At 56.0% G+C, this 13,161-nt stretch overlaps 1 protein-coding gene across 11 annotated transcripts in view; it reads left to right on the top strand.

Moving 5' to 3' along the window:
• Positions 1 to 3,169: 3,169 nt before the first annotated feature.
• The window catches only part of PCSK6 (proprotein convertase subtilisin/kexin type 6), a 213,189-nt gene continuing 203,197 nt past the window's right edge, over positions 3,170 to 13,161 (top strand). For 9 of the 11 annotated variants that reach the window (XM_055087867.1, XM_055087866.1, XM_055087865.1 and 6 more), the window contains exon 1: positions 6,974 to 7,554. In XM_055087867.1, the coding sequence (XP_054943842.1) occupies positions 7,270 to 7,554 (285 nt within the window). In that variant the 5' untranslated portion in view covers positions 6,974 to 7,269. Of the gene's footprint in view, positions 3,569 to 6,973; positions 7,555 to 13,161 lie in introns of those variants that run through there. The other 2 variants (XM_055087871.1, XM_024129667.3) reach the window with 1 other exon arrangement.

Genomic DNA, 13,161 nt, shown 5'->3' with positions numbered 1-13,161 from the left:
CATCTTACCCCACTGGAGGCTCCTGGTGCCCGGTGGCAGCGGTGGTCACCAGTGTCACCATTTGTTCAGCATGTACTTGGTGCCAGGCTGGGCAAGGGGCTTGGCCCCTGTCAGCTTTGACTGGCTCCGCAGCTCCCCTGCACGGGCACAACATCATTACTGCTATTTTGGCAGAGGATACTGGAATAACTTCGCCCGGGGTTGCACACAAGTAGCAGGGAAGCTCTGCTGAGTGCATGCTCTTCTCCCACATCCTGAAGGTGGTGCCCATCAGACATTCCTTGAGGGATGCCACCCCAACCTACCCAACCTAGCACACTTCTGAAGTTTTAGAAAACTTCCCTTCAGAAGTTTTAGAAAATGCTAATACAAAGATGTGATATTTATGCTAGTACCTTCCCAAATCAGACAAGAGGAGGTGGCATCACTGGGAAGATGTTACTGAATTACGTGTTCTCATGCCCACCATTGATCCCTTCACAGCAAGTACAGGATTACACAGCTGGGGCCAAGGGGTGCCCAGTACTGCCTGGACCACTTGATAGCAGAAGACTTCACATAGCCACTTGGGGTGTGTTGAAACAGAATTTGATTCAGAAATTGCCTCCTTCCGAAGTGGTTAAGATTCCGCACTGCCAATGCAGGGTGTGTGGGTTCGATCCCTGGTCGGGGAACTAAGATCCCACACGCCATGTAATGTGACCAAAAAATAATTTTTAAAAAAAATAATAAAATTTTTTTAAAAACTTCTGAAAAATTTCCTGGCTCCAGTCACCTTTGTGGTCCATCCGCAGGCCTGCTGACCTCAGACTAGGGAAGCAGCAGGCCCCCCCCGCCATCCCTACAGAGCTCTGTGGCCCTCAAGGGCCATCTGGAGAGCTGGAGCTGGAGTGAGTGGTAAACCCCCTCCCTACAGGAAGACGAGGCAGGTCTTATTCTAGATCTGGTCACAGTGCAAAGGGCTGGTCCTTCTGGGATCGAGCTGTCCTGTCACCTTGTAAATCAATGGGCAACCCACAGCAGGTGCTTTAAGATGTTCATTTTGGGAAGCTGGGCTCCCGACAACATTGAAGCCAAGATATTGTCTGGGCATGTCCACAATAAATGGAAAGTTTAGCCCCAAACGAGCAGATCTATTAATAAAATAAATTCGGATCCCTCCAAATAAAAATTCAGATTCATTTTAGTCTCCTCTCAGTTCAGTGGGCTGAATCCCTTAATCTACTAAATTATTATGGAAAAACCCTTATCTCTGTCTGTCAAAATCACTGCTGCTGTGGCAGTATCCTCTTGGGAGACATGAACCGCTTCATAATAACTTAGATTATGTGCAGTGTAGCCTTAGCTTGAAGAGGGTCACGTACTTGAAGGAGTACAACACAGGGTCCAGGACAGGGCCGAGGGACAGTCTGGCCAACAGGGGCCAGAAAGGTGACAGGTGTATTGCTGGTAAGTGACAGAGGGAGGCCTTTAATCCAGTGTCCCTCCTCTGTGGGCAGCCAGGGTGGCATTGGGAAGAGACAGGCTGTGGGTTCCGGGCACTGTTTCTGCCATGTCGGGGCAGTGCGGTTTCCCGCAGGGCAGCCCAGCCTGTGTTAGGGCCTCTGTCTCTCACGTGGGTAGGGCGAGGCCATCTGCAGGAGGGAAACTCAGGGCCTGCATTCTGCATCGTGGGCTGAGCCCACTTGGCCGGTGGAGGAAAGGGAGGACAAACTGCGCTTAGTGCAGAAAAGGAAAGAAAGTGTGGGAATTCAATCCCCAGGTTCCAGAGGGGCCCCTGGCAGGAGCACTTGTGAACAAGAATTTGTGGGGGTTTTTTTGTTTGTTTGTTTGTTTTTTTGCGGTACGCTGGCCTCTCACTGTTGTGGCCTCTCCCATTGCGGAGCACAGGCTCCAGATGCGCAGGCTCAGCGGCCATGGCTCATGGGCCCAGCCGCTCTGCGGCATGTGGGATCTTCCTGGACCGGGGCACGAACCCGTGTCCCCTGCATCAGCAGGCTTACTGTCAACCACTGCGCCACCAGGGAAGCCCTGAACAAGAATTTGGCTGGTCCCTGTCGGGCCTCCTGTTCTCCCACCTCCACTGGGGTGACTCACGCCAGCAGAAAGGATGAATCATGTGGGTTACGAAACCAAAGGGCTCCTGAGAGGGAGGCTGGAAAGGACCCGGGGAAGCCATCGGCATGGGTCCTGCTCTGTCCCCACCTGCTACTGCCCCTCGTCACCGACCTTTCACCTGCCAAGCCACAGACTCGCACAGTGAGCTCTCTACAGCAGCCCGAAGGCAAGGGGCTGCTCCTGGAGACAGACCATCGGGGCACGATTCCCTTCCCACCTCAAGGCCTTCCTGGCCTAGTTTTTGTTTCTTCGCCAGCCGGTAGTAATCAGGGTAATAAAGGCTTGCTTTCCACATGTGGCCAGTTGGGACCAACACCCCTTGGGAGGAATGGGAGAGGAGACCCTGCCATTCACCTGTTGCAGGTGTGAACATTTCTACGGCTCTCCAGGTGCACCAAATAAGTCTCTGTTGGATTCTAGGCTGCTCCAGGCAGCAGGGGCCAAGATGATTCCACTTACTCTCCCACTGACTGGTCCCAGGTCAGCCGGAGCTTTTAAGAGTCTACACAGCTACTGATCACCTACATGCGGCAGGCCCTGCGCTCATATAAACATTTATCAACAGCCGATTGCAAGGCCAGCGCTCATGTCATGCCCTAAACAGCCCCACGGGGTAGATAAATACTGTCACCCGCAATCACAGGTGGAGCCCTGTGCTCAAAAAGGACAGCCACTTGCCCAGGATCACACAGCTAGGAACTGGACAGCTCGGGATCCACAGCACCGTCTACCCCACAGTGGGCTGCAACCTGGGGGCTGTCCCCCGAGGTTCCTCCCGAAGCCAGCTAATCTGCTAACCGTCTTTGCCCCCCTCACCAAGCCCCTTCCATCAGGCCTAGTTCTGAACGGGCCCTGACCTGTCTTTCCTTGTGGCTTCTTCCCCCAGAACCCAGGACCTAGGGCGAGCTGCTTATCTCACGCAGGACCGAGCAAGAGCAAGGCCTCGCACGCAGGTCAAAACACCATCAGGCAAATGAAGCCCCCAGGCTGCCCGACCGGAGGGGGGCGCCGGCCCCTAGGCCACCAGGCTGGGAACGGGACTCACCTGAGACGACCCGGGCCCTCCCGGACGCCAGTGGAACGCGTGTCCCGAGGGCCCCCGAAGTCTGCGGGAAGTTCCAGGGGGGCGCTTCGCCCCGGGCGCGCGAAGGTCGGGTGCGGGCCGCCGAGCGCGGGCCAGGGCGCAGCCGGGCCGCGCGGGCGGGAACGCGCGGCGGCCGTCCCCTCCTCCCTCGCTCCCGCCCGCAGCGGCGGCGGCGGCGGCGCTTCCACGGCGCGGAGCGGCTTTAAAAGGCGGCACCCCACCCCCTGGCGCACTCGCCGCTCGGGCGCCGAGCGAGCCTGCCGTTGCCATGCCTCCGCGCGCGCCGCCCGGGCCCCGGCCGCCGCCCCGGGCCCCCGCCGCCGGCGGGGACGAGGACACCGACACGGACACGGGGGGCGCCGGCGGGCCCGGGCTTCGGCCGCTCGCGCCGCGCCCCTGGCGCTGGCTGCTGCTGCTCGCGCTGCCCGCCGCCTGCTCCGCGCCGCCGCCGCCGCGCCCCGTCTACACCAACCACTGGGCGGTGCAAGTGCTGGGCGGCCCGGCCGCGGCGGACCGCGTGGCCGCGGCGCACGGCTACCTCAACTTGGGCCAGGTGAGTGCGGCCGGCCCCGCGCGCCCGAAACTTTCCCGGCCTCCGGCGGGCGCGGCGCGAGGGGCCGCCCTGCAGGGAGTCGCCTGGGAGCGCGGCGCGCGGGGCCCTCGGCGGGGACGCCGGGGCAGGCCCAGCGCGACGGGGGCAGCGCCCCGGGCGCGGGCACCTGCCCAGCCGCGCGGGAGGGGAGCCCGTGGCGGGAGCCGTCCTCCGTGTCCCCCGAGCTTGTCCCGCCGCCGACCCCGGCCCCTCCGCGCCGGGCCCTCTGACCTCGACGGGCCGCGCGGGGCTCAGGAACCTGTGCGCGCGCCTGAGGGGCAGGCGGCTGCGGGGGTGACGTGCGCTCCCTAGGTGTCCGCGACTCCCGAAGGGAGGGCGGCCGGTGCCTGCGCCTGGGAGCCGTCGTCGGAGAGGCGTTCTTGGTGGCGCGGGACTGGGCAGTCGCGCCGAGGGTCGGAGGCGGCGGTCCCGCATTTGAAACCCCTCCAGGCTTCTGGCGGCGACGGCGGAGGTGCAGGGAGTTGGCTTTGTTTCTGGGCCTCCGCGCGGGGTTCTGATGGTAGTTCTCTGCGGACTAGATGTGTGACCTTAGGCAAGTCACTTCCCGTCTTCTCCATCTGTCCGGACAGTGACAGTGCGTACGGGCGCAGTGGTTGAGAGGATCCCGTGTTTTCTGGCCGCAGAGCACCTGCCGGGCCTGACCCTGGCCGGGGAGCCAGGCGTCCTCCCGCGACCTTACCCTCAGGACTGCTGTCAGTTAGCAAGAGGGGACAAGCTCCGGGCACAGAGGCTGCATAACTCCAAAGGACCTCGGTGGCAGGTCCCTTTTTCCTGCTCCAACCCTGTGGGGTGGCAGTGGGGCGGGTTGATCCTGATTTATGGTGGGTGGAGGGGCCTCAGTAGGCTCAAATGTGCGGTCCCACCAGTGGACCTCTCCGTGCAGTGAACAAGTCTCCTACAAACTACACACTTAGAGGATCAAATGGAGTGACAGGGACGCGCGCGCTCGTAACTCAAGCCCGACTGCCAAGCGGCGTTAAATTTAGTTTCATCGTTATCCGTGACAGAATCCAGCAAAGTGTGGTGCAGCCCTAATGTAAATGACATCTCTTTGCACCTTGAGTCTAGTCCGGATGCTGCTAATGTGAGATGTGCCACCTTTGGGAAAAGTGGATTCTACCCGTTTCAACTGTATTTCACACCGCAGGTTAGAGTGTGTCTGAAAGAACCCATCACATCCTTTGTATATCTTTTTTTGTTGCTGTATTTTGACCACTCAAGTCTCTCCAAACATCCTGTGATTTAAGATTTGCCTTTGGGTAGCACTGTCTTCAATTCTCCCTGTGGTTCCTAAATCTCCTTGGTTCATGGTCCAGACTGAAGAAGGGGCTCCTCAGGGTCCATCCGGCGCCTTGCATACCCTGTTGGCTTAGGGCCCCAGCTCCTGCTAAACTTGGCTGCTCTGCCCAGACGGCCCAGCAATTTGTCTTCCGCTAAAAGTGACTCTTAAATGGCATGGTAAATTACAAAGTGCCTGGGTTTCTGGCTCTTATAATTAAATGAGCAGAGGGGAACTGAAGTTGAGTGGAGAGCTCCTGGACGTTGCACGAGAGAGGCACGGTGACTCCCCCTCATGACTCCTGTCCTCGGGGATCAGAAATGCCAGTCCCCTGGCTGTGCCCGATCTTTGAAACAACTTCTCTCTGACTCATTGAGTTGCTTGTGCATGAAGTCTGCTGTCCTCACTTTGCCTGTCGGAGAGAAGTTTGCTCAGGGTGTGCACCCCTCCACCTGGGACCTTCTGGGGGAGCGCCTCAGGGTCTCCCTACTTGGTCCAGGGCAGCCAGGGTGGACTGCACACAGCGTGGTCGCTCAGCCTGGTGGGCGTGCTTCTGGGGCTGCCGCTGGAGGCACTCTCAAACGGAGGGGCTGGTTGGTTTGGGATATGAGCTGTGTCGGGCGAGTGTGTGTGTGTGTGTGTGTGTGTGTGTGTGTGTGTATTTTTCCATGGGGCACGAACCCGTGTCCCCTGCATCAGCAGGCTTACTGTCAACCACTGCGCCACCAGGGAAGCCCTGAACAAGAATTTGGCTGGTCCCTGTCGGGCCTCCTGTTCTCCCACCTCCACTGGGGTGACTCACGCCAGCAGAAAGGATGAATCATGTGGGTTACGAAACCAAAGGGCTCCTGAGAGGGAGGCTGGAAAGGACCCGGGGAAGCCATCGGCATGGGTCCTGCTCTGTCCCCACCTGCTACTGCCCCTCGTCACCGACCTTTCACCTGCCAAGCCACAGACTCGCACAGTGAGCTCTCTACAGCAGCCCGAAGGCAAGGGGCTGCTCCTGGAGACAGACCATCGGGGCACGATTCCCTTCCCACCTCAAGGCCTTCCTGGCCTAGTTTTTGTTTCTTCGCCAGCCGGTAGTAATCAGGGTAATAAAGGCTTGCTTTCCACATGTGGCCAGTTGGGACCAACACCCCTTGGGAGGAATGGGAGAGGAGACCCTGCCATTCACCTGTTGCAGGTGTGAACATTTCTACGGCTCTCCAGGTGCACCAAATAAGTCTCTGTTGGATTCTAGGCTGCTCCAGGCAGCAGGGGCCAAGATGATTCCACTTACTCTCCCACTGACTGGTCCCAGGTCAGCCGGAGCTTTTAAGAGTCTACACAGCTACTGATCACCTACATGCGGCAGGCCCTGCGCTCATATAAACATTTATCAACAGCCGATTGCAAGGCCAGCGCTCATGTCATGCCCTAAACAGCCCCACGGGGTAGATAACTACTGTCACCCGCAATCACAGGTGGAGCCCTGTGCTCAAAAAGGACAGCCACTTGCCCAGGATCACACAGCTAGGAACTGGACAGCTCGGGATCCACAGCACCGTCTACCCCACAGTGGGCTGCAACCTGGGGGCTGTCCCCCGAGGTTCCTCCCGAAGCCAGCTAATCTGCTAACCGTCTTTGCCCCCCTCACCAAGCCCCTTCCATCAGGCCTAGTTCTGAACGGGCCCTGACCTGTCTTTCCTTGTGGCTTCTTCCCCCAGAACCCAGGACCTAGGGCGAGCTGCTTATCTCACGCAGGACCGAGCAAGAGCAAGGCCTCGCACGCAGGTCAAAACACCATCAGGCAAATGAAGCCCCCAGGCTGCCCGACCGGAGGGGGGCGCCGGCCCCTAGGCCACCAGGCTGGGAACGGGACTCACCTGAGACGACCCGGGCCCTCCCGGACGCCAGTGGAACGCGTGTCCCGAGGGCCCCCGAAGTCTGCGGGAAGTTCCAGGGGGGCGCTTCGCCCCGGGCGCGCGAAGGTCGGGTGCGGGCCGCCGAGCGCGGGCCAGGGCGCAGCCGGGCCGCGCGGGCGGGAACGCGCGGCGGCCGTCCCCTCCTCCCTCGCTCCCGCCCGCAGCGGCGGCGGCGGCGGCGCTTCCACGGCGCGGAGCGGCTTTAAAAGGCGGCACCCCACCCCCTGGCGCACTCGCCGCTCGGGCGCCGAGCGAGCCTGCCGTTGCCATGCCTCCGCGCGCGCCGCCCGGGCCCCGGCCGCCGCCCCGGGCCCCCGCCGCCGGCGGGGACGAGGACACCGACACGGACACGGGGGGCGCCGGCGGGCCCGGGCTTCGGCCGCTCGCGCCGCGCCCCTGGCGCTGGCTGCTGCTGCTCGCGCTGCCCGCCGCCTGCTCCGCGCCGCCGCCGCCGCGCCCCGTCTACACCAACCACTGGGCGGTGCAAGTGCTGGGCGGCCCGGCCGCGGCGGACCGCGTGGCCGCGGCGCACGGCTACCTCAACTTGGGCCAGGTGAGTGCGGCCGGCCCCGCGCGCCCGAAACTTTCCCGGCCTCCGGCGGGCGCGGCGCGAGGGGCCGCCCTGCAGGGAGTCGCCTGGGAGCGCGGCGCGCGGGGCCCTCGGCGGGGACGCCGGGGCAGGCCCAGCGCGACGGGGGCAGCGCCCCGGGCGCGGGCACCTGCCCAGCCGCGCGGGAGGGGAGCCCGTGGCGGGAGCCGTCCTCCGTGTCCCCCGAGCTTGTCCCGCCGCCGACCCCGGCCCCTCCGCGCCGGGCCCTCTGACCTCGACGGGCCGCGCGGGGCTCAGGAACCTGTGCGCGCGCCTGAGGGGCAGGCGGCTGCGGGGGTGACGTGCGCTCCCTAGGTGTCCGCGACTCCCGAAGGGAGGGCGGCCGGTGCCTGCGCCTGGGAGCCGTCGTCGGAGAGGCGTTCTTGGTGGCGCGGGACTGGGCAGTCGCGCCGAGGGTCGGAGGCGGCGGTCCCGCATTTGAAACCCCTCCAGGCTTCTGGCGGCGACGGCGGAGGTGCAGGGAGTTGGCTTTGTTTCTGGGCCTCCGCGCGGGGTTCTGATGGTAGTTCTGATGGTAGTTCTCTGCGGACTAGATGTGTGACCTTAGGCAAGTCACTTCCCGTCTTCTCCATCTGTCCGGACAGTGACAGTGCGTACGGGCGCAGTGGTTGAGAGGATCCCGTGTTTTCTGGCCGCAGAGCACCTGCCGGGCCTGACCCTGGCCGGGGAGCCAGGCGTCCTCCCGCGACCTTACCCTCAGGACTGCTGTCAGTTAGCAAGAGGGGACAAGCTCCGGGCACAGAGGCTGCATAACTCCAAAGGACCTCGGTGGCAGGTCCCTTTTTCCTGCTCCAACCCTGTGGGGTGGCAGTGGGGCGGGTTGATCCTGATTTATGGTGGGTGGAGGGGCCTCAGTAGGCTCAAATGTGCGGTCCCACCAGTGGACCTCTCCGTGCAGTGAACAAGTCTCCTACAAACTACACACTTAGAGGATCAAATGGAGTGACAGGGACGCGCGCGCTCGTAACTCAAGCCCGACTGCCAAGCGGCGTTAAATTTAGTTTCATCGTTATCCGTGACAGAATCCAGCAAAGTGTGGTGCAGCCCTAATGTAAATGACATCTCTTTGCACCTTGAGTCTAGTCCGGATGCTGCTAATGTGAGATGTGCCACCTTTGGGAAAAGTGGATTCTACCCGTTTCAACTGTATTTCACACCGCAGGTTAGAGTGTGTCTGAAAGAACCCATCACATCCTTTGTATATCTTTTTTTGTTGCTGTATTTTGACCACTCAAGTCTCTCCAAACATCCTGTGATTTAAGATTTGCCTTTGGGTAGCACTGTCTTCAATTCTCCCTGTGGTTCCTAAATCTCCTTGGTTCATGGTCCAGACTGAAGAAGGGGCTCCTCAGGGTCCATCCGGCGCCTTGCATACCCTGTTGGCTTAGGGCCCCAGCTCCTGCTAAACTTGGCTGCTCTGCCCAGACGGCCCAGCAATTTGTCTTCCGCTAAAAGTGACTCTTAAATGGCATGGTAAATTACAAAGTGCCTGGGTTTCTGGCTCTTATAATTAAATGAGCAGAGGGGAACTGAAGTTGAGTGGAGAGCTCCTGGACGTTGCACGAGAGAGGCACGGTGACTCCCCCTCATGACTCCTGTCCTCGGGGATCAGAAATGCCAGTCCCCTGGCTGTGCCCGATCTTTGAAACAACTTCTCTCTGACTCATTGAGTTGCTTGTGCATGAAGTCTGCTGTCCTCACTTTGCCTGTCGGAGAGAAGTTTGCTCAGGGTGTGCACCCCTCCACCTGGGACCTTCTGGGGGAGCGCCTCAGGGTCTCCCTACTTGGTCCAGGGCAGCCAGGGTGGACTGCACACAGCGTGGTCGCTCAGCCTGGTGGGCGTGCTTCTGGGGCTGCCGCTGGAGGCACTCTCAAACGGAGGGGCTGGTTGGTTTGGGATATGAGCTGTGTCGGGCGAGTGTGTGTGTGTGTGTGTGTGTGTGTGTGTGTGTGTGTGCGCGCCTTGGTTTGGGATATGAGCTGTGTCGGGCGAGTGTGTGTGTGTGTGTGTGTGTGTGTGTGTGTGTGTGTGCGCGCGCGCGCGCGCGCGCGCGCGTGCGTGCAGTTACTCAAGGAGGGCCTGTTATTCTTTATTCCCAAACCTGCTTTCTTGCCCACCTCCCCCAAGTGCATTGCTAATGTGGAAAAGGCCTGGAGCACTCCACCTTCTACCTATTCAGTAAGAACTCTTTAAAAACCTTATTTGCCTTTTTCAGCCAGGAGAATTTGTGACTCATAAATAAGATGTAGATATTATTAGCTTTGATTTATGGGTGAGTGAACTGCGGTAAAGCGCAGGCTGGAAGCTGTTTGTGTTCACACAACAAGAGTATGTCACCTCCAACAGTTGTGATTCGTCCACCTCGTCTCCTGCTACGTTCTCTGGTCCCAGGTCTCCTTTGGGTGACTCTTTCCCCAAACCCTTCATGGGCAGTTAGTGTTATGGCCGGTACCTGCCCTGACTCTTTTTCTTCTGGGTCTTTGCTGCGCTCAAGTTCTGGCTTGATTGCTTTACTTTCTTTCTTTTATACAACTGATAACCTGATTCTGTTTATTTTACGTGGTGCAAAGGTAAATTAGACCAGTGGTTTTTCATCTTTCTTGAATTGTGGGTCCCTTTCAGAGTCTGATAAAGGCTCTGGATCCGCTCCATTTAAAAATATGCATCATCAGGAACAAGACAAATGAACCTCTTTTGGCCCTGCGGGCCCAGATAATGCAACACAATTTACAAAAAAAGGAATAAAGATTGGGAAGAGTCAAATGTCACTCTTGACAGATGACAAAATTAGCCACAAGGATAATCCCAGAGAACCTGGAGACCAACTAATGAGAGAGTTGAGTGGGTGCTTGATCAACAGGAGCTGCCCGACAATGGCCATAGCTGCAAAGATGAGAGGAATTATAATTCCCTGCAACATAGGCACTGTTAGAGACTTAGGAATAAATCTTAGAGAAGCGTGAGACTTTCGTGGAGAAGATTACAAAACACTTAAAGAAGCATTGGGAGAAAGAAGGCCTGAATGATGGAGAGACAGATTATGTTCATGATGGAAGGGCTGACTGTCACAGGTCCCCTGAATTAATGTGTAAGTTCAGTGTCGTCTAGTTGTGGTACCGATAGGTTTTTTTTTTTTTTTAAAGCCAGGTATGAGCTATTTATTTATTTTTGATTTTGACAATTTGGGAATTTTTATCTTTTAATAGTGGAATTTGACATATTGGCATTTACTGTTCAAACCATGTGATATTACTTCATTTCTTAACAAAGTATTTTTTTAATTAAAAAAATTATTTTAACATCTTTATTGGAGTATAATTGCTTTACAATGGTGTGTTAGTTTCTGCTTTGTAACAAAGTGAATCAGTTATACATATACATATATCCCCATATCGCCTCCCTCTTGCATCTCCCTCCCACCCTCCCTATCCCACCCCTCTAGGTGGTCACAAAGCACCGAGCTGATCTCCCTGTGCTATGCGGCTGCTTCCCACTAGATATCTATTTTTCATTTGGTAGTGTATATATGTCCGTGCCACTCTCTCACTTCGTCCCAGCTTACCCTTCCTCCTCCCTGTGTCCTCAAGTCCATTTTCTATGTCTGCATCTTTGTTCCTGTCCTGTCCCTAGGTTCATCAGAACCATCTTCTTTTCTAGATTCCATATATATGTGTTAGCATACGGTATTTGTTTTTCTCTTTCTGACTTATTTCACTCTATATGACAGATTCTAGGTCCATCCATCTCACTACAAATAACTCAATTTCGTTTCTTTTTATGGCTGAGTAATATTCCATTGTATATATGTGCCACATCTTCTTTATCCACTCATCTGAAGATATACAGATTGCCAACAAACACATGAAAGGATGCTCAACATCACTAATCATTAGAGAAATGCAAATAAAAACTACAGTGAGGTATCACCTCACACCAGTCAGAATGGCCATCATCAAAAAATCTGCAAACAATAAATGCTGGTGAGGGTGTGGAGAAAAGGGAACCCTCTTGCACTGTTGGTGGGAATGTAAATTGATACAGCCACTATGGAGAACAGTATGGAGGTTCCTTAAAAAACTGAAAACAGAACTACCATATGACCCAGCAATCCCACTACTGGGCGTATACCCAGGGAAAACCATAATTCAAAAAGAGTCATGTACCACAATGTTCACTGCGGCCCTGTTTCCAATAGCCAGGACATGGAAGCAACCTAAGTGCCGATAGGTTTTGATATGGAGTATGAAATCACACAAAGGAAGAGTAGGGTCTTGGAATACCAGAGACGACTCTGAGAAGGAAGATGGGCAGCGTCTCTGCCACCATAAGCCTTGGTGATCACGGCAGCTCCGCCTTGGCCCAGTGATGGTCTGGTCCATCGGTGGAGTTGACTCCAACCCAGGCATATGTGGGAGTTTGTATGTGAGCAGAAGAGGCTCATGTGGATGAGAAGTCTGGGCAGTTCAGTAAATGGTGCTGAGAGGGCCAACTCTCCACAGGGAAGGGCAGCCAGACCCTCACCTCACACGCTGTAACAACAAACTCCAGATGGAATGAGAGCCTGAATGTGTAACTGCCATGGAAGGCCTTTATGACATAGAGAAAGGAAAGGATTTCTTTTCTTTTTTAAACTTATTTTACTGAATTATAGTTGATTTACAGTGTTGTGTTAAATTCTGCTCTACAGCAGAGTGATTCACTTATATATACATTCTTTTTCATATTCTTTTCCATTATGGTTTATCCCAGGAGATTGGTTATAGTTTGCTGTGCTATACAGCAGGACCTTGTTGTTTATCCATCCTATATATAATAGTTTGCCTCTGCTAACCCCAAACTCCCAATCCATCCCTCCCCCACCTTCCGCCCCTTGGCAACCACCAGTCTGTTTTCTATGTCTGTGAGTCTGTTTCTGTTTCGTAGATAAGTTCATTTGTGTCATATTTTAGATTCCACAAATAAGTGATATCATATGGTGTCTTTCTCTTTCTGCCTTACTTCACTTAGTATGATAATCTCTAGGTCCATCCCTGTTGCTGCAAACAGCATTACTTCATTCTTGTTTTATGGCTGAGTAATATTCCATTGTATATATGTACCACATTTTCTTTATCCATTCTTTTGTTGATGGACATTTAGGTTGTTTCTGTGTCTTGGCTATTGTGAATAGTGCTGCTACGAATATAGGGGTGCATGACTCTTTTTGAATTATGGTTTTCTCAGGGTATTTGCCCAGTAGTGGGATTGCCGGGTTGTATGGTAGTTCTATTTTTAGTTTTTTAAGGAACCTCCATACTGTTCTCCATACTGGCTGTACCAATTTACATTCCCACCAACAGTGTAGGAGGGTTGAGAAAGGAAAAGATTTCTTAAGCAAGATGCAAAAAGATCAAATAAAAAAGGGAAGATGGGCTTCCCTGGTGGCGCAGTGGTTGAGAGTCCGCCTGCCAATGCAGGGGACACGGGTTCGTGCCCCGGTCCGGGAAGATCCCACATGCCGCGGAGCGGCTGGGCCCGTGAGCCATGGCCGCTGAGCCTGCGCGTCCGGA

This window comes from Physeter macrocephalus, chromosome 11 (genome assembly GCF_002837175.3).
Source record: "Physeter macrocephalus isolate SW-GA chromosome 11, ASM283717v5, whole genome shotgun sequence".
Taxonomy (NCBI): domain Eukaryota; kingdom Metazoa; phylum Chordata; class Mammalia; order Artiodactyla; family Physeteridae; genus Physeter; species Physeter macrocephalus.
This window is presented reverse-complemented; position numbering and strand designations above follow the sequence as displayed.